Here is a 19292-nt window from a genome sequence, read left to right as displayed (position 1 = left end):
TCCCCTGCTGTGTTGCCCCTCCAAGGGATATCAGGGTGGTTGCAGTCCCCCATGAGGACCAGGACTTGTGAATGTGAGGCTGCTCCTCTATCTGGTCAGGTGGCCTGTAGCAGACCCCCACTATAACATCTCCAGTCCCAGTCCCACCTTTAATCCTGACCCGTAAGCTCTTGGTCAGCTCGTCATCCATCCTCAGGCAGAGCTCTGTGCCCTCCAGCAGGTCATTGGCTCAGTCTCCCCTGCCTGTCCTTCCTAAAGGGCCTGTGTCCTTCCACTCCAAGGCTCCAGTCCTAGGAGCCATCCCCCCACATCTCCATGATGCCACTAAGATCATAGCCCAGCCCTACAGGCATGTGCATACCTCTAGCTCCTTCCATTTATTCCCCATGCAGAGAGGCATTTAAGCTGGGCCCATCTGAGCTGATTTACTGGGTGGAATTCCTTTGTGTTGCTCTTCAGGTGCTCTCCTGCTGCCCTGTGACCCCTCTCCAGGCTCTGGGCAGCTATTGCTGGTAAATGGCAGCAAGCTGGTAAAAGGGGGATGGATTGAAGTTTCCGTCCCCCAGCAACTTCATAATAATGCACAATTTTAGCCCCTTGTAGGCTGTCTCAGGCACCGAATCACAGCTCCTGCTGTCTTCAAGGGCTTGGAATGCAAGCACGTGTCTCACAGGCAACGAAGTCACTATTTAATCAGTTGGGTAGAGAGTAGTCTTTGAACTGTCCTCTCCAGTTACCCAGCAAGTTTCACATCTCAAGGAAGTTTCCCCAGGCAGTCGTCTCTGCAAGTCTGCAGAAAAGGACAATGAAGTTACTCCACCTGTACTCTTTTGTCATTTGTCAAGTATTTCTGAGTAATTTATTCATTAATCCATCAGAGTGAATCTGCTTGTTATTTTCCCACAAAGCTGTGGCAAACTGGATGCAAGTAACAGAGGGATCCAGTTAGTATCAGGACAAGATACACAGCAGGCACACACACCTGCAGCATCCTTCTTCCCGCAGCCCCAATCCCTCGCCCTTCACTTGGGCTAAAAACAGATTTCTGATTGACACAATGAAAATTCACATTAGTTTATTTTACAAGAAACCTGTAGAAAAGTGACAATTTTCCCCTCTTCACCTAACAGAACTGAACTTCTACTGCAGAACTCAGCTACCACATGCAGAAGTGCCAGAAAGACTGGGCTAGGCTTTGAATGGATGGAGAGATGCTGCAAGTGAGGTTAAAAAAACCTCTTTTAGTCCTTATTTCCACCATCATATGCTTGAATTCAGTCTCCAGCACAAGAGAGCTCCAGTCCAACACCAAATATAAGGTCCTTGTTAAAAAGCACGTTGTACAGCTGGGATATAACGCAAAGCTTCCCATACTGTTCTGGCTCCACACTTCAGCTGAGCAGCTTTTTCCGTGAGTAAGTCCTGCTAAGGGGATGCCTCCTGGAAGTCATGGCATGGAATGGAGACAGCTCCTGGTTGGCAGGAATTTGGAAGGCATCAGATTCCTCTTCTACAAAACAGAAAGAATTAAAGCCACAGTTTGCCAAAGTTTACCGGTGACTCCAAGAAGCCAAATACCAACTGGAAACAACATGAACAGTAAGCTGCCCTTCCTGCTAAGCTACTCTTTCTTCATTGCTACCTCCCCTCCCTTCCAAACTTCCCAGTTCACACCAAGTTTCTTGGAAGCATGCGAGATGGAGACACTGAATACAGAAATGGCAGCTAGAGCCACAGGCTTTCTGCACAACTCCCTAGCACAGGACGCTTTTGTTGCTCTTCAGTTGCAAGCAAGCGGAAAGCACCCTCATCTGCTGGAGCCCAGCCTTTCCTTACAGAACAGGTTGTTACCTTGAACACACTTTCTCCGAGACGGCGGTGTCTGTCCCTGGCACAGCAGTGGAGACTGGGTCAGTGCTAGAAGGCCGCTAGCGGAGAGCACGCTCGTCACTGGCGGAGTTGAGCCTGGAGAAGCACAGTGAGATGCTGCAGCAAACTGGTAACTCAAGTGCTTTCAGCTAAGTCTCATGCACAGCCTTTATTCTGCCTCGAAACCTCCAGCAGTACAAGTGATACTTGGGAGTTTATCTGAAACAATATCTAGGCTGGCCCAGCGGGTTTCTGGCATTACAAAAGGTAAACGATAGTCTGGAACTAGCTTTTAGCACATTTAATTTTCTCAGGTGGTTTACTAGAAAAGCATTTCACTCGTATTAAACAGTTACTCTTCAATTAACTGGTGTTCTGGAAGAAAAACTGCTACAACTGTGATGATCTGTAAATACAGAAACAAGGTCTGTAGGTACAGAAAGTTTCTTACAGGACCAGCTTAAGGTTAATACTGTTATTATTTCATGTCCTGAATATGGACTTCTGTTGCTTTAAAGTTTGCCCATTTTTCTCAGTGATACCTGTTGAATGGGTAAGGCACTGCCTTTGTATACAAACCTTGCTTTGCAAGAGCAAACACACTGAAGCTTAATGCTTCAGGGCATGCAATGACTATAGAACATCTGCATAGTGCCCTGTAACATGTAATTTATAGAACAATATGGGATTAAGTATTTGAAATTCACAAGGCCTTGCCTACAGAGCTGAGAGCACCTGCTTCACCAAGCTCAGCTGAACCACCTGTACCCACAGCAAAAGCAAAGAGCTAGTTTAAACTTAAATACCTACCAATACAACATTACTGCTAGCAAGGGAATCATTTCTGATACCCACTTTCAACGGGCCCACTGCCATGGGCACACAGAAGAACTGGAGCACCAATAAATACCAACATCCACAGGACTTACCCTGCCAAGGCTCCAGTCTATAGTGAAGCAGCCAAGCTTTAAAGACAGTTGGCTTCAGTGCTGGATGCTGAGCAGCAGCAGCTAGCAGCACCAACACAAACCCAAGTAAGTCACCAGTTGGATGAAACTGAAATCCTCCCTCCCCATGTTCTCAACCTTTCAATTCTTCCAGCCTCCTGCTCTTTCATTTCTCTGATCTCTCTCCTGTTATTAATACTCCATTGATGAGCACATCAGTCAGTTTGCCTCTCCATATAATTAACTTCCATGTCATTGGCAATCCACTCTCCCCCTCCACCTCATTCTCCCACAGATAGTCAGACTGAAATCATGTTCTTGTCTACCCCACATTTTTAGCCATCTCTGTGTTTCAATGGAGGGCCACTCGTGCCACTTAATTACCTGACAAAAGGAAGACATCGTCATCCCCTACACAACTGTGCTGCTCAGGACTTACAAGCGCACATGGTCGTGGTTTCTCAGGAAGTACAGAGTCCGTCCTTGATTTGCTTCTGCTGCCCTCATCTGTGGAACAGCCAGTGAGATCCAGGTTGCACCTATCAGTGCAAGATCTCTTAGCATCACAATTCTCCTCCTTTTCTGGCGATAGATATGTAAAGACCCGCTTCCGAGATTTCAAGCCAAAAGTTCCCAGGGCAGAGTCCTCATCAGCCCTAGGTTCAGAGTCACTAGGAGATGCCTGATCCTGGAGCCTGTAAACCCCTTCCAGTTCAAATTCTCCGAGACTGTTTGTTACTTTGCTGCTGCAGTGCTCCAAGATCTTCATCTCTCCTTCTCTGCCTGTTGACATTCTCTTCTGTTCATCAGCACTCTTCTCACTTTGACCACAGCTAGCATTAGCAGTGCTGCCTGCTGCTCTCTTTCTCCGAGGCCAATCATTGATAGCATCAGGGGTTGTCTTCCCCTTCTGCTTTGGAGAAGGTGTCCGTGGAACTCCTGCTTCTAAGGGGGATGGGGAGGTGGTGTTAGAGGCACAGCTTGTTGGGGTGTACGACTGGCATATGTAGGTCTGTCCTCCACTTTTCCCAGGTGTACTGTGGAAAGAGCGAAAGCAGGACGGTGAAACACAGGCAGCTGCCAGTTTTCCCGGGTGCTTGCTACACCAGGTCATAGCAAGATCACCAAAGGGGCTTTCTCCTCCCTTGGGTTTGCTGGCACTTGCTTCAGGTTGAACTTCCAGCGATGAGCAAGAGCCAATTTTCTTAATGCGAAGTTTGGGCAGGCCCGAAGCTTGCATTTCGAGCTCAACTTCGTAAGTCGGTGAGCTAGCAGAAGGCAGTTTGCAACGACTTTTAGGAGTAGAGAACTTGGCTAGAAGTTGAGGATCTCCCATCCGCGCTGCAGCCTCCCGCTGCCTCCTGTCTGCAGTGCAGCGTAAAGAATAGGCAGATGTCGGCATTGGAGGTGAAGTATTCAGGGCAAATTTGGAGTGTCTCTTAAGACTTGGAGCCTTTGGCCCCATATATTCCTCTCTCAGCAGGGTTCTTGGTTCCAAGTCACCACTAACTGCTTGAGAACCACTTAGGAAGGACTCACAGGTGTTTGCACTGGAGTTCCCCTCCTTAACCAATTGCTCACACTCTACCTCATCATTCTGTGCACATGCCTGCCCTCCAGCAGAAGGCTTTGGAGACAGATGCTTTTCCAAGTTTTCTGAGTCCTCTCTTAGAGAAGACTTTTGAGATGCTACCACCATCTGTTTATTTTCCTCCCATATTGGGGTATCTTCAGTAACTTGGGACTGACAAAGGTGAAGGCTTTCTCCAGAAGAGTTACCACCACTATCATGATGATTGTCCTTATTTTCAGGTGTTGCAGACACAAGTGCAAGGTTCTCTCCTCCAGAGTTTGGTTCACATTTGGCCTGTTTGGACGTGTGAAGCAGGGACCCCAGTGAAGTGCCAGTAATACCTGGAGATTTTTGAAAAGATGGTTCCCAGTCAGACTCCCTAGCCTGCACACGGGAAGGAGAGCAGATTGCCACAGTGTTCGTGGAACTTTCATGGAGACGAGAACTGAAGGGAGGCTCTAGCCTCACAGCGAGCTGCGGTATTTCTGCACTCAGTGGGCTGGCACATGATTTTGAACCTGGATCTTCAGGTTTCCTGGGAGTACTTTCAGTTGCTTGAGATAATGGATCTGACTGCACCTGAATTTCCTTTGGTAGGATTTGCCTCCGAGTACCAACTGGAGATGCTAATTTTGAGAGGTATCGCAAGGAACGTCTTGGAGTTTGCAGTTCTGCAAAATATCTTTCCTGGACAGCAGAGGGGGAAGAAGCAGCTGGAGTTGAATCTGTCAGAGGTAATAATGAGGCACTGAGCACTGCGAACCCTTCATGTTCTGGTCTTTGTAAGGCAGCCTCTTTGCAAGGAGGGGAGAGTCTTTCTGCTGGAGAACAGTCCTCAGAAGTTACTTGCAGTAAGTGAACCCTCTTACTTTCAGTTAACACAGACGGTGACTTGATCTTTTGTACAGGATGAGAAAAGTACTTTCCCAAACACCTAGCTGCAGTCTGCTTAGCAGCTGGACTTTTGCCAGGAGTCTTCTCCAGCTTCTGAGGTGTCCTGTGGAGAATGCGAGGTGATCTCCTTGGTAGCTTACTGGCAGAATTCAGTGGCTTCTGGGCAAATTTATGGGGTGTTTTTCTAGGAGTCTACAGAGAAAAAAAAAATATTAAAGAATCATGCTCCTTCTATTCCAGCAGTATTATCTACCCCTCTTGATATTTACTTCTCAAGATTTAACACACAAAAAACATTTGATTAGACTTAAACTCTAAATTTAAAATGTGTAGGTCTCACTAAACACAAACAGAAAAAGGGGATTGGAAGAAAGAGAGGGAAGTGCTTCTACCTGACAGGCAGTCAGCTCCTCTAAGTGTAAAGAATCTTTTCTTGTTCTCCTCCTTCCAGGTGAAGGCTTCACTGCAGGACTACATGTGTCAATGACTGCACCAAAGAAAAACCTCTTGGGAGTCTGGACAGTGGGGCGCTCTGAAAGCTGCTTAATGCCTATAAAGTGGAACAGTACAATTGAACTAACACCAAGTAACCTGCCACTAACAATTGCCTCAATCACTTCAGATATATGGACAAGTACTGTACAAAGCCTATAGCCCTGGCATGTTCTTTTCTAGCTAAATGTTAAAGCTTCACCAGAATTATTGTTATTTTCCAATATGAAACTAATATCCATCTGTAGAAAGAGTGCTCTAGCAGAGAAAAAGTACAAAATAGCTCAGCCTCTTATTCTATTTATAGCTTGTAGTTTAAGAAAGTTCTGGTTCACGACTAAGGATTCTAGTAAGTACAATATAAAGAACTAAATGTCATCATTTATAGCTGATAATCCTACTGAGAAAGCCAGCAAAGAAGATCCCATCAGTCATTGCTTTATGCTACCACAGAGTAGACTGAAAGTAAGCTTTAGGATTTCTATCCCATATTTTACAGGGATTTCACTGCATTTAAAGAATGCAGACTGACAATCAGTGGTATTCTGTTAGATGGGCCTGACTGGTTTCTTAAGTTGGCACTGTATTCATCATAGAAATAGCTGCCTTACCATCCTCCAAATTCAGGTTCCCAATTCAAAAATAATTACTGTGGATGAATTTCTTTCTACAGAAGATATTACATGATAGCTCTTAGCTTCTTACAGTCTCTTGTAGAGCCAAATCAAACTCAGAGCTATCCATGTCAGCTTTTCAGATCACCAATATCAGCCTGCTCAAATCCCATTCAGTACCTTCTAGATCCTGCTGTGTAGAGCTCTCCTCTTCTTGTCCCTGATGGGCTTGCTGTGAATTTTGTGAGCTGGGCTGTGTAGTGGAATAGAAAACACCAGAGCAAGTCCTACTCAAAGACAGCTGTTTGATGCGTGGGCTTCTTCTCAAACCTGCCTCTGAAAAAGTAAGAATATTGGGGATTGAGCCTTCTTTCTCCCTCATCAATGGGGGCATCTTCAGGAGCAGTCTAACTGGAAAGCACACACTAAGAAGAAACTTCCATACAGCTAACTATCTCATGTAGGGAGACAAGCATGCGAAGAATAAAGTTTCAACTTTCTTGGGGATTTAGAATATTAATGCATACAAATCTCCTTCCAAATCACGATGCCCCTTCCTCTAAGTCATGATTACTCTCATCCCTCTCTAGTAATTATATAGAAAAGAATGCTAGAAAAGCCATGTTCAAGTTACATTCAGGTTAAATGATTCGTTAATTCTCCAGTCTCTTTTTACTAGTGATTTCATCTTGCTACTTGCCCAACTATGCTGTTTTCTTCCTTCCTGGGGAGGAGAAACAGCAGTAGCCAACAGAGACATTCCACAGAGCCAGGTGGCTATCTGTTACAGTAGAAATCAAGAGCAGTATTAGGGTCACAGCACATGTTGAAGTTACATTTAAAAAACCCTACATGTGCTGGTTTGACAGTAATTATAGCATCTCAGAATCTTGTTCACCCTCAAAGTCCTTCATGTATTTTCATTTAAAATAGTTACTATCTACCTCTCTTAACTTCTACTGTACAGGGTTGTCAAAGCAGTGAGCAGCAAGTGGTTCTATCAGAGGAGGCTGTGCGCCACCAACAGAACAGTACAATACTTTTGTACTGACTATTCATGAATTACCTAAATTGAAGCATGCTCATCTTACAAGCTACAACACAGCAAAACCACCTTTAATCAAAAATCAGTGCGTACCATTTATAGCCTTGTCGGGAGATTCTTCTACAACACCCGTGTCACAACCAGGATCAGAAGACCTTGAGAAACAGCAGACATTTTGGACTTAGCACACTTCACATTTACAAAACCAGAACTTACCACATAGACTGAAAAGCAGTACTCTATTCTACAACAAAATACTGCTTTGTGGGCTACTCTAAGTGAGCAATTTATAAGCACTTTGCCTTCTACTAACATAGGATTGAATGTGGGTAACTGTCTAGCTACATAGGTAACAGTTCTACATGGAAGTAAATGCTAAATTTCAGCCTGGAATCCACAAAATACAGCACAGGCCTCTTCAGAAGCCCTCAAAACAGCAACTGAACCTAAACAGAAGTTAGCTGCGGGAATTAAAGCACCCTGATTTATATGATGAAGTATTTCTCCCCACTCAGGCAATGCAACTTTGCCTCCACTGGTTCTCTTACTGCCTTCAGTGAAGAAGACACTTTGACCACAAGAAGATACCCGATTCTTGTGCTTACAGCCATTAATTAGAAATCTAATACTTACTGAAGAAATTCAGAAAGAGCTTACTCACCGGCCTTTGATCTGCTTATGTAGTAGTCTCCTGGAGACCTGCTTATGTAGTGGTGTTTCTGCAACTCTCTTGGTCAATAACTTGCGATGATCTAAAAATCAAGCAAGAGCTATAGCATCACACAATTATAAAGCAGTTCAGACAAAAAAAAATAAGAGTTTTGTATAGGCTTCAGTTTAAGAATGACAGCCAACATAGAATCATTGTGCATCAGTTTCCCAGCACCCATAAACTATCATCATTTAAGAGTCCAGTGTCTACACTTCCTTCCCACACCCTCAATATTAGTAGTACTGACTTCGTCTCAGTCATAATTAACCTGAGATAACTTCCATTCTTCATCTTTTATTCACAGATCCTTTTTTAACCAAGCATTTTTAACATTAGTTTTCTTTATGAGATGTAGAGATCAGTAAACAATAGGTTTCAGTTTCAATACTATCCTATTCACCCTCCAAACACCACAGCAACGATCTAAAATATTTTCTCCTTCATTAAAAACATATCATTAATTGTTTCATAGAACTGAGGACACAAGAATAGGAATTTTAGCAAAAGCTCTTCAACAGCAATCCTACACCTGCAAGCCATGTCCTACCTTTAGTGCCTTCATCAGTGCATTTGTATCTTAAGCCTTCCACGGCAGATACTGATTGGCTTCTAGGCATCTTCTTCACAGACCTTTTCGATGGTGAAAGTATCTCTTCATTGAAGAGGTTCCTCCTTACCTTTGTAACCTCTGTGAGGCAAGACAAAGCAAGAAATGGTCAGATGAAAAGGAAAAAAGGGGAAAAGAGAAAGAAAAAAGTCACAGGAAGATAATTTTGTCAGGCCACTAGAGATGGGAACATCACATACAAGCATAGAAAAACAACTTTTTAGAGGCCCCAAAGCATTGAAAAGTTGTTTTTCTGCTATTGGAACATGTCTTCCTCTAGATCCATTCTGGACTTCTCTTATAAATTTGTGTTATTTGCATTACTCCAGCAATAAGCTACAAGCAGATGCCATAGCAGAAAGGGAGGCCAGTCTATGTCCTAGACTGAGCAACGTTAAGTGAGCTACAGAATCTTAGCTGAAGCACATGTTGGTTCAGGGAAAGCATGCGGGATTTAATTTTATTACGTATTTTGCAGAGAGATATCCTGTTTCCAGATATAGGAGTTCATTCTTGTCCTCCCTTCCTTTTCAGGACAGAGAAGATGGAAATAAGTGCAAGATTCAAAGAAGAATGGAAAGGTTTTCTTTTCAGGATATATGATTTAAGTTTTCTGCATGTAAGCACACACAGCATACAGTGATTATTTTTTCCTCACTTTTTGAAGAATTCAGCAAAACTTCCTTCAGATTTCCAGCATGCTTCAGCACAATTTCATCATTGCTCACCAAAATTTACAGGGAGAACATGTGCTGAAGACGCACCTTTCCATGGAAAAGCTAGAAGTCAATATACCTTGCACTGCTTCTTTCTGCAACGAAGGCATCTGTTGGGACTTCTCAGTGGCAAGGTAAGAACGCAAGTTCTCCTGAAACAAAAAAATAAAAATTAGCCTCACCTGCAGCTTAATGTTATGTTTAACCATTATGAATATTAACTGTAAGATCTGAATCACACATTACTTCAATTTCTCCTTCAAAACAATTTTGATCTCTGCCCAGCTGATACAGGCATACTTACTAAGTGAATACAGAGCACGAGTTTTGGCACTCAAGTGTCACTTCACAACACTGCTGCACCCCTGCAGAACCCACCCATGCACAATCCTTTCGGAAGAGTTTTACCTTTCTGATGGGATTCTTGGCTATCTTGGGAATCTCAATTTGACGCAAGTTCTGTGGTGCTTCTGTCATGCTCCTGTGTCTGGCTAATGCATTATTCCTTTAGAAAGTATATAAAGGTTAAGTTAAAATAAGATCAGAAGTATAGTTATCAAACTAATGGGTTTGACTCTAGAGATAGGAAGTCTCTACCTAAATTCAGATTGCAAATTGCATTGGTACCTCACAACACAAAGATAATTTGCAATATAGCCAAAATGTACACAGGATCCTCAACATAAAGGTCTACAGTAAATCGCAGTTTTAACTAACAATATAGGGTCAACTACTGCATAGTAGAACATCCTCTGCCTCTCACAGATGTTCGTGAACTCTACTTGTGCATAAGATACACATACAGAATCAGGATTACACTTTCATATAGTCAACAATGGCAAGTTCAAGTTCAAGGGAGCCTTAATATTTCTCTCAGGCTTGCAGAGCTATCAGCAGGTGTCAGCTTACCCCAACCAGCTATTCAGACACAGAAACAAAGATGACTGAGCTGTAGTTCAGATATAAACTCCTCAGCCACAGCCCAGGCTGCAACAAGCTGCCTCCTATTTGGAATTATTACCTTCTCTTTTTGGCAGATCTGGTGCGCAGCTCCTCCAGCTGATCACTTTCACTGCGTAGGCGGACAGTGCTAGGAGTTAAGGCAGATGATAGAGACAGTGGAAGGTCTGGGGATTTGCTATCCAGAGTCACAGAGTCATCACTGAAGAAATCTGAAGGCAGAACAGATGCCAGTTTCGGGGGTATTTGTGTACCAAGACCGTAGTAAATATCTCCAAGGGTCTTCGGTATAGAATTTATATACCTAGAGCAGAGAGAACCCACATCAAATACAAACTCCCACAAAACAGTTGGCGTTTCGATCACAAGGTTTGAACTAAATCTTTGTTCTTAAATGTCAACTAAAAAAACCAACTGAAGATCAACTCTTTTTTCATTAGTTTACTTATCAGCTACTTCTTCTTTAATCAAAATAAGCATAACAAAGAGAACATTGTCTAAACTTCTGAAAATTACAAAGATGCAGTAAATCAAAGCTGTAGATTGCTTTTTACTCAAAGAAGATATGCAACCAAAACAACAGTCCCCAGTAACACTTAAGTTATGCTAAAGAACTTACAATTCTAGTATTTCCTCTAGAAACTTTGTAAGATACCCTGGGTCTTCAGTCAGACATAAAATGCGCAGCATATCTGTCACCTGGAAAGAAAGTCAGGTGGGAAAAGGGATTAAGTTGTGACAGCTGCAACACCAGATTTTTTTTTAGCAAGAAATATGAAGTGTTACAGTAAAATCAAGGGAAAACTACAGGTTCCAGGTCTGCATTTCTAGTGCCATAAAAAAAACACAACCTGATCTATAATTTACTCACCTCTTCTAACAGCTGTTCCATTTTGTCAGTGTTGCTTTGCAGTGAAGGGCACTGAAGACATAACTCAAGGCGCAAAAATACCTGAAGTCGGCACCTAAGAAAACAAGTAATCATTCACTGCCTTTTTTCTGGTGGAATCATATTTACTGCAAAAGGTATGCTCAAAAAAGCAATGGGAGGGGAAGTGGCTCCATTTGACAGCATAATTTGGTTAGCATTTCATTTTGGTGGCAGGGGAGATGCCTCATTTCAGGTATAGGCTGCAATGCTTATCACACAGCATATGTATATTTGCTTTTATTGAAGTGTTTTCACGGCAACCAGAGGTTCTCCTTGGATTATTTACCCCATGTATATATTTCTCCACTTGTACAAAAAATCCACCATTAAAAATTGCTAACCAACTCCACAGTATCTCAGAAGTTGAAGTAAATAGAATGTCTCTTACTCTCCAACTTTGGTCTCCTTCTGTAATCCATGCTGTTGTCTGAGCATTTTGCTGGTCTTCAGGAGATGGTTTCTGACTCTTTCCACACAGGCCACCTGCAGAGACGCATAATTACAGCAAAAACTTCAAGTCTGCTCCCTGTCTTCAGGACAGGTTTTTATCCCCTCCGCTCTTGACCCATTCTTTTGGGAATGGCTATTTTTTTCTTCTCCTTCAAGGAGAAGAATTCTCTTTTTCTTTCAGTAGCAAAGTCACGATGACATGAGACTTTGTAGAACTCACAGCTTGAAATCACAGAGAAGGTCACCCGCTTGCAGCTTCAGGCCTTCTTCAGTAACTATGAATTTGCCTTTCACAGTATTTTTTTCAGTGACCCAAGTTTACCAGTTTTGGTTTCAGTGAGTTACTTTAAGTCTATAGATAGTGTTAAACATTGTAAGAAATAGCCTGAACTATTTCTCTTTCCTGGAGAAGTAGTAGGCCTAGGTTTGCCACGTAAAGCAAAACCAGAAGATGCAGTTTTTTAAAATACAGTTTGCAAGAATGTATTTTTTAAAACACTGGCTCTGAGTAAGTGAAATTAGAATTGAGAATGAGGTCAATGTAAAGGAGAGACATCTGTTGCAGTCTTTACCAAAGGTGTAAACTGATAACTGAACTGGATTTTCCTACATTCTTTACAACTACCTACAGTTTTTCACTACTAGTCAGCACAGATAGTAGCTAGTGGTTGTGGTTTTGACTCTTGCATAAAACTTCAGGTAAGATGAAGGAAAGGTAGCCTGAAATAGTAAAAAGCTTTAAATTTCCAGATCAGTAACGATCGTTCCCACATGCTCTTACCTACCTCTTTCTCTTTGGCATCTTGTACTTTCAAGAACCTTTTAATGGCCATAATCATATTCTGGGCACACACAGATGAAAGAACTCCCTCAGCAACAGCCTTCTGGTAGCTTGCAATTAAATGAGACTGCAGTGCCTCCTCAGTTTTGAAGTCTGCAAGGAAAATGGTCTAAGTTAACTAAATGTCAGTTTACCACACTTTACTGATAAAACATTCATTCCAGCTGAAGAAGGGAACAGAAGGGATCATCAAAAGATTTTCTCCAGCAAAGACGCATCCAGACCACAGAACACTAACAGAAGCAGTCCCAGGTCCAGACCCATGCAAATGATAAACTCAGTTCCAAGTAGACCAGCAAGCTTTCAGGTTACTGTAGCAGTCAAGAAATTCCCTTTACTTCTGCATAATTAGTAAATAGGGTGCTTCCCTCTACTTCTTTTGGTTAAAGAAAAAAAGGTAGTTCCTTATCAGTTTTTGCAGATGGAGACAAGGTAGGAAACTAACCCCAAGGACTAGTTGTAACACTAGGTTGTAAACATTTATAGAAACTAACTTGGAGAAGGGTGGGGAAAAAAAAACAACCACAACCACTCCGTGCCAAGCTTTAGATAACCTAAACACTGATCTGCTCCCTAGCACCCAGTACTCCCTTACGATCCTTCCCTTTCCCTTCCATAAAAATCCATATGACCTCCTACAAATATCAGGACTGATAACACACACCTATTGATATTTTAAGTGCTTTTTCCTTTTCTTCCACCTTTTCATCCAATCTTTTTCCTGAAAGCTTCTGTGGAACCTTCTCATTCACTGTTGGTGGCACACCATCAGGTTGAAACTTCTGAGCTTTTACATTCAGTCTTGCTACGTTGAGCATCTGCAGGGATCTGGACATGGTCTTCATCTTCTGCCTGACTGGAGTCCGGGGAACCCCACCTGCAATGCCACAAAAAGGGAGTTCTACCATCAGACACACTGGGGCAGGAACTCCACCCAAGGTAGAGCATAATACTGAGTTCTGTGTTACTGTCAAGTGATATTAGTAACCTTCTAGTGGTAAACATGGCCCAAAAGGTTTGTATTTCTCCATGAAAGAGCTCCATAGCAGGCAGCTACTTCTCCAAGTAAAAAGCAAGAGAAAACTGTTGCTCTGCTTAAGTTATATAGGTATAATCAGAAGTTACATATATAGGAAGCAATCTTATGTCACAGAAATAGAAATAGCTGACAGAGCAAGACTTAGAGATACATCAGGTCAGGGTATACGCAGCTGTGATTAGTGTTCTGAAATGCAAGGATTAAACTCTTTTCTAGAAAAAAAGTGGTTTCTTTCTCCAAATTAGAACAAAGTTGAGAGGTTGCAATATTTACTAGTAGTTGGAGCAGTCCCCATTTCAACAGCTAGTGAAACTGCAGAGCTCAGCATACTGCTTTTTAACAGTTTTGTCAGTCACTGCACAGCCTTGAATTAGAGCCATTTGAGTTGTACTAAAGGACAATCTTAATATTAATATGTAAATTAAGCTGCTCTAAAAAAAAAAATCTAAAAGCATGCCACTACTCTGGAGAGTGCAGATCTCTAGGATTCATGCATTAAAAGACTTGCTGAGAAGTCTTTATCATCTTTAATTGATAATAATATAATCCCAAAGCATACATACGTCTTTTTTTGTTATTTCCTTGTCCAGCTGCAGCAGATGTTTCACTGAATTTTCTCTGGTACAGCTCACAGAGACTTTCTGAGAGTTCCACTTGAGATTGGTCTGCATCATCCTTCCCATTAGCACAAGGAACCTGCAGGAGCCTACATAAAAGAGCCATTCAATACAGTTATCAAAAAAGATGGGAGTGGGAGGCATATCCCTTGTTCCCAGTGGATTCTGAGTGCCAGTCCACAGCAATATAGTGCAAGTAACACATGCTAGTACTCTTCCAATGCCTGCTCCCCAAAATTATTGCTTAAAAGATACAAAAAACCCAAACCACCCTCTTAAAAGGGTCACACCAAGTTAGAAACAAGGATAACAAGAGTTGCCTGACGTACAATGGATATGCCACTGACCCTTGCCACAAAACTACATGAGCAATTTCGCGTTAAGCTATCCTGCATTAGGCTTTTTTTTATGTTTAGTCAGCAAACTCTTTGAAGAAAGCAGGCTTATTCATTTCTACTAAATACTAACTGTGATAACACAACCACTATCTTCAGTATCTTGCAGTGGACCTTATGGCACCATAAGAGCTGAAGTCTGACATTTCCCCAAGTAGATTAGGTCATTTTAAGTCACCTATATCACTCCTGAAACTGTCAAGATCTTAATCCACACAAGCTGCTACCCAAACGTGCTGTTCCCAGTTCCTTTTGTCTATACACCAAGACATAAGGAAGCAACAGCACACAGTAAAATAAGTATAGAAATAAAAGCCCTAAGAGAAGCATTTAATTCTAGAACTCTGAGCAACGCTACAGCCATACTCCCTTAACAGGAAGCAGAAATCCTTGATTATTACTCAAACATGTTTCAGAAAAATACCTGAATGACTCCATCAGATCTGAGCTCGCTCCACAAGCGTTCGATGCAGGATACCATGCTTCAAACACTGAAGGATGCCAGCCCCCTGTATAGGACAGCTCCCGTTGGACCCACTCTGGCATAGGAGGAGTTTCTTCTCCTGTGAGCAGACACACAAAAATTTAGAAGGAAACTAAATGAAGCGGCAGAAGGTCCTCCCAGCCTTCACAGATGCTCTAAAGCAGAGGTTTCCAAACCTCTGCTCCTGGAGGGGCAATTTAATACCCAATACATCAGGCAGGGAGACTCCTAAGATTCACTCTAACACAGAACATGCGAGCTAAAAGCAGCCTCCTTGCAACCACATCCAAAGGCTTTACTGGCCAGGGATGGCCCATGTGACACATTTTAGGAAACCTCATCCTAAAAACTTGTCCCCAAGTACAAGTAGCTGTGCTTTATCTACAAGTTAATAGAAACTAATGCTCCATCAATAAAACAGAAAAGTACACCAGTGCAGATTTCTGCATCACATCACAAGGCCTGAGCCACAGAAGACAAGACAAAATGAACAAGTCCCAAAAATGAGAGACTCCTCATGGAGGAAATAATTAGCTTTAGATTTTTCCACTCCAAATCGATTTAAAGATGATCAAAAGTGGTAAGTTTTGCATTTCCTGACACCTACCCATGCTGGCCAGAGAATCCTCCGCCAATGTGTCAATTTTACCCAACACACTATTCACAATATCTGGGAGGTGAAGAGCATGGTCTTGGGAAGAGTTCTCCACTACAGCTCCTTCAAGGTTGCATCGCTCAACTTCAGTGGTCTTCTCAATACCAAGAACAGTCAGAACTGCAGTACTCTCAGAAAGTGGTGATAAAACAGCAGTGCAGGGGCACCAAGTTCTACATAGAGATACTTCAGCAACCTTCGTTTAAAAAAAGAGAAAAGTTTACATTATCTAGAAATACAGAGACCTAATGGGGTACAGACACTTTACAAGTTATAGACTTACATGATCTCCTAAAGAATGCTCTGAATTTAGCTCCAAATGAGCAATTTGTGGTGCAACAAATACCACTATTATTGACCTCACAACATAATACAATGTCACCCCCTTTGTCACAGCTCATTTCAGCATAGGTATTAGTTTGAGACAAAGAGAAAGATTTACCATGTGCAGTTCTTCAGTCACTAGACTCCTTAACAGCTGATGAAACAGTGACCTGTTACGTTCTGCCTGCTCAGCCCGTGTGCTCTGCACTATCCAGCTCTCCGTGAGAAAGTGGCCAGCCTGCACCAAGCTCCAAGCTGTCAAGCTACCTTTCAGAAAGATATTGACTGGACAATGCAGCTGTCTTTGGCTCATGGCAAGGGGTTCCAGGATTACAGCACAGCTTTCCGGCTCGTTCCCTCCTGTGCAAGGATAAGATAAAGCAAAAGTCCTAAAGAAATTAAAATGGGGTTTTCATCTAGATGAACAGACTACGCAAAAAAAAGTTCCAAGATTAAACAGGAAACAGCTCTACATTAAGTGTATTGCAGAACTGACTTCATCCCCAAGCTCTGAAAAAGGAGCTGAGTGCATGAAGGAACCACTAAAGAGCCAACGTGCACTGCATGTTGCTTTAAAGCTAATCCATTTTCTTTTGAAGAGGCTTTTTATTTGTGTCCTTAGTTTAGCTAAATTGAAGCTGAGACAAAGCGTGTATAAGAACAGGGTATACACCTATATAAGGTGGGACTAGCAAAGAGCTCTTCATGCACCCAGATTTCTGGAAGCACGGAAAACCAAAGAGACTAAATCAGAAATATGTGCTAATAGCTATCATATCAGAGGAATCAGGGCACATGCAGGATCTTTTTTTTTTTTAAACTTAGCCTTTTCAATATCTGAAGTTACTTCTATATGTACTGTTTGCAAAGGAAACTCATCAAGGACCCTGCATGAGAGATCACAGTGATTACTATGCACACCTATCTTTGCCTTTTTTTTTTTTTCCTTACCAGGCATGCTGAGAAACAACATTCCTTCTTGCTGGGGGAATAGTGCTTGAAATACAGAAGGCTTCGAGAACAAGCAGTTCAAAGTTGCGTCCAAAGGCAGAAGCGTGGTCCAAGGCACAGTCTGTGGCACTGGGGAACTTGAGTGTCCAAAAAAGCCATGAGCAAGATCTGCCCTGTGGTGACTCAAACATTGCACTAAGGTTTCAGCTGGCAAAATGGTGCCTCCCATCTGACAGATCAGTTCAAACATTGTCCAGTACCCAACATGATCTGGGGATTCAATCAGCTGAAAGTAACAGAGAGGTCTCAAGTTAATGTTGGCAGTCAGATAATCTTCATACAAATAAAGATTGTGTGCTTTTAGAAAAATTGGCATAGAAAATGTATACAAAGCATCTAAACACAGTGCTTTCCAAGTGTTTTTATGGACTTTATTAGCCTTCACAGGAACCCAATAAAGAAAATACTATTCCCACTGAATTAAGAGCTAGCTAGTAATTTCAAGTTGGGGTTTTTGAATCTGGTCTCTAGATACCTGAACTATCAGACTGCTCTAACTCCCACCTAACTCAAAGCACAACCCAAACCCAAAACACTGTACAACTACTCAACTGCAGACATAGCTCAGTCTCCACGTGGATGACTACCATTCCAGTTTTCAGTCTCCTGCTGAACAAGTTTACATAGCAGTAACTGAAAACCCTTCCCTACCACCCAAAGACTACAGCATAAAACTGCTCTTCCTTCTTATACGGGAGAGTAGCATAGAAGATGGCCCGCTAGTACTCACAGGCTGGAAGCTGTGCGGTATAATCTCATTACCTGAGACCACTCGGCAGTGTCCACCCAGAACAACGTGATTTTCTGATTCGCAATCAACTCCTGGACACTCTTGGGCAGGAGTTTCTCTGCCAGCTCCTGAGCCGTGGGCGGCTCACGAGTGGAGGAAAGGGCATCGCTCCCCGACACGAACTGCCGCAGCTCCCTCCGCGAGTGGGGGCAGGGGGAGAAGAGGAAGACAGCGTTTACAAAGCCCTCGGGGGGCGCCTGGCTCTCCGGGGGCTCTCCGGCGGCCAGTCCCGTCCTCCGGCTCCTGCGGAGCGGCTTAGCGGGGGAAGCGATCTCCGGCCGGTCCCACTGGAAGTCGAGGAGCGTCTCCTTGAGGCCGTTGTGGGTGAGGGAGGCGCGGGGCGCCGGCCCGGGCAGGACGGCGGCGGGTCCCCGCACCCCGAACCGCTCCGCCAGCTCCTCCTCGAAACGGGCCCAGGCGCGGGGCCCCGGCGGACGGAAGCCGCCGCCCCGCGAGGCCCCGCCGCGCCCCCCGAGCGAATCGAAGAACCTGAAGGCCCAGCGGAGGCGGGACAGGCCGAAGCGGCAGCCCAGGTGGTTGAGGAGCCGCAGGGCGCCGCGTTGGAGCCGCGCCCGCCGCCCCGGGCTGGCCGTGTCCAGCAGGAACACGACGCTGTGGGAGCACGCCATGGCACCCGCCCTCCCGCCGCCTCGCGACGGCCCAGAGGCCGGCCCCGCCGCGCGCGCGGCCCGCCAGCCCCCTCAGAGCGCGCCCGCCGCCATCACCCGGTACAACCGCTGGCGCCCTCGCCTCGCGCGCTCTCATTGGCTGCCGGCGAGTGCCCGCCCCCCCGGCTCCTCGCTCCCCATTGGGCCGTGGCGGCGGTAGCCGCGCGTTGCGCCTGCGCAATTCGGCGCCCGCGCTGGCGGCGGGCGTGGGACGGAAGGGAGGAGCGGCGCCGGCTGTTCAAGCGGCGCTCTCCGCTGATTGGCCGGCCGCGGCGTGCGCGCGGGGGAGCGTGGCATTCCATTGGCGGAGCGTCCGTGACGAACCGGAGGGCGAGGCCAGCGCCCGGAGCGAGCCGATTGGCCGCGCCGCCAATTTAAAATTTAAAGCCGATAGGGCGCGCGTGACGGTGACGTCATTGCTTTCTTCTCCCCCCTCATTGGGCGTAAAGGCGGTGACGACACGGTGATGTCACCGCCGTGACCTCACAGGGCGGGCGGGGTCCCTGAGGCGGGAGGCGCAGCCGGGCGAGCCAGGAGAGCGGGCGGGGCGGCGGAGGAGAGCACCCCGGGGGCAGGCAGGGCCGCGGGCAGCCCCGGGGCTGACCCGCAGGAGCTTCCTGCTCCTGCCCCGGCCCGCCCCGCACCCGAGCAGGCTCCC

At 44.6% G+C, this 19292-nt stretch overlaps 1 protein-coding gene and 1 long non-coding RNA gene across 6 annotated transcripts; one reads left to right on the top strand and one right to left on the bottom strand.

Annotated features, from left to right (window-relative positions):
• Positions 1–726: 726 nt before the first annotated feature.
• Positions 727–18595, bottom strand: TICRR (TOPBP1 interacting checkpoint and replication regulator). 5 transcript variants are annotated; one of them, XM_074880195.1, is made up of 23 exons: positions 17939–18595; positions 17117–17402; positions 16284–16525; positions 15794–16037; positions 15127–15265; positions 14254–14396; positions 13316–13528; positions 12596–12744; positions 11749–11843; positions 11301–11394; positions 11049–11128; positions 10491–10733; positions 9878–9974; positions 9549–9621; positions 8694–8834; positions 8096–8186; positions 7528–7589; positions 6570–6725; positions 5676–5833; positions 3201–5475; positions 1852–1965; positions 1375–1510; positions 727–790 (listed from the first exon to the last, which is right to left on the bottom strand). In XM_074880195.1, exons 1-22 carry the CDS (start codon positions 18593–18595, stop codon positions 1392–1394), a joined length of 5871 nt encoding a protein of 1956 aa, XP_074736296.1. In that variant the 3' UTR covers positions 727–790; positions 1375–1391. The 5 variants fall into 5 exon arrangements, 4 of the variants coding, with proteins under 4 accessions (XP_074736296.1, XP_074736295.1, XP_074736297.1 ...); XM_074880194.1 differs by lacking the exon at positions 727–790 and having other exon boundaries at positions 1061–1510; XM_074880196.1 differs by lacking the exon at positions 727–790 and having other exon boundaries at positions 1061–1510; positions 16284–16554; positions 17939–18116.
• Positions 9503–17232, top strand: LOC141948131 (uncharacterized). The gene is made up of 4 exons (XR_012630368.1): positions 9503–9603; positions 11330–11455; positions 13380–13590; positions 17120–17232. It is a non-coding gene; the product is annotated as an uncharacterized LOC141948131 (long non-coding RNA).
• Positions 18596–19292: the final 697 nt, after the last annotated feature.

The sequence above is a fragment of the Strix uralensis genome, chromosome 11 (assembly GCF_047716275.1).
Source record: "Strix uralensis isolate ZFMK-TIS-50842 chromosome 11, bStrUra1, whole genome shotgun sequence".
Lineage (NCBI taxonomy): Eukaryota > Metazoa > Chordata > Aves > Strigiformes > Strigidae > Strix > Strix uralensis.
Note: the sequence above shows the minus strand (reverse complement) of the source record. Positions and strands in the feature narration are given on the sequence as shown.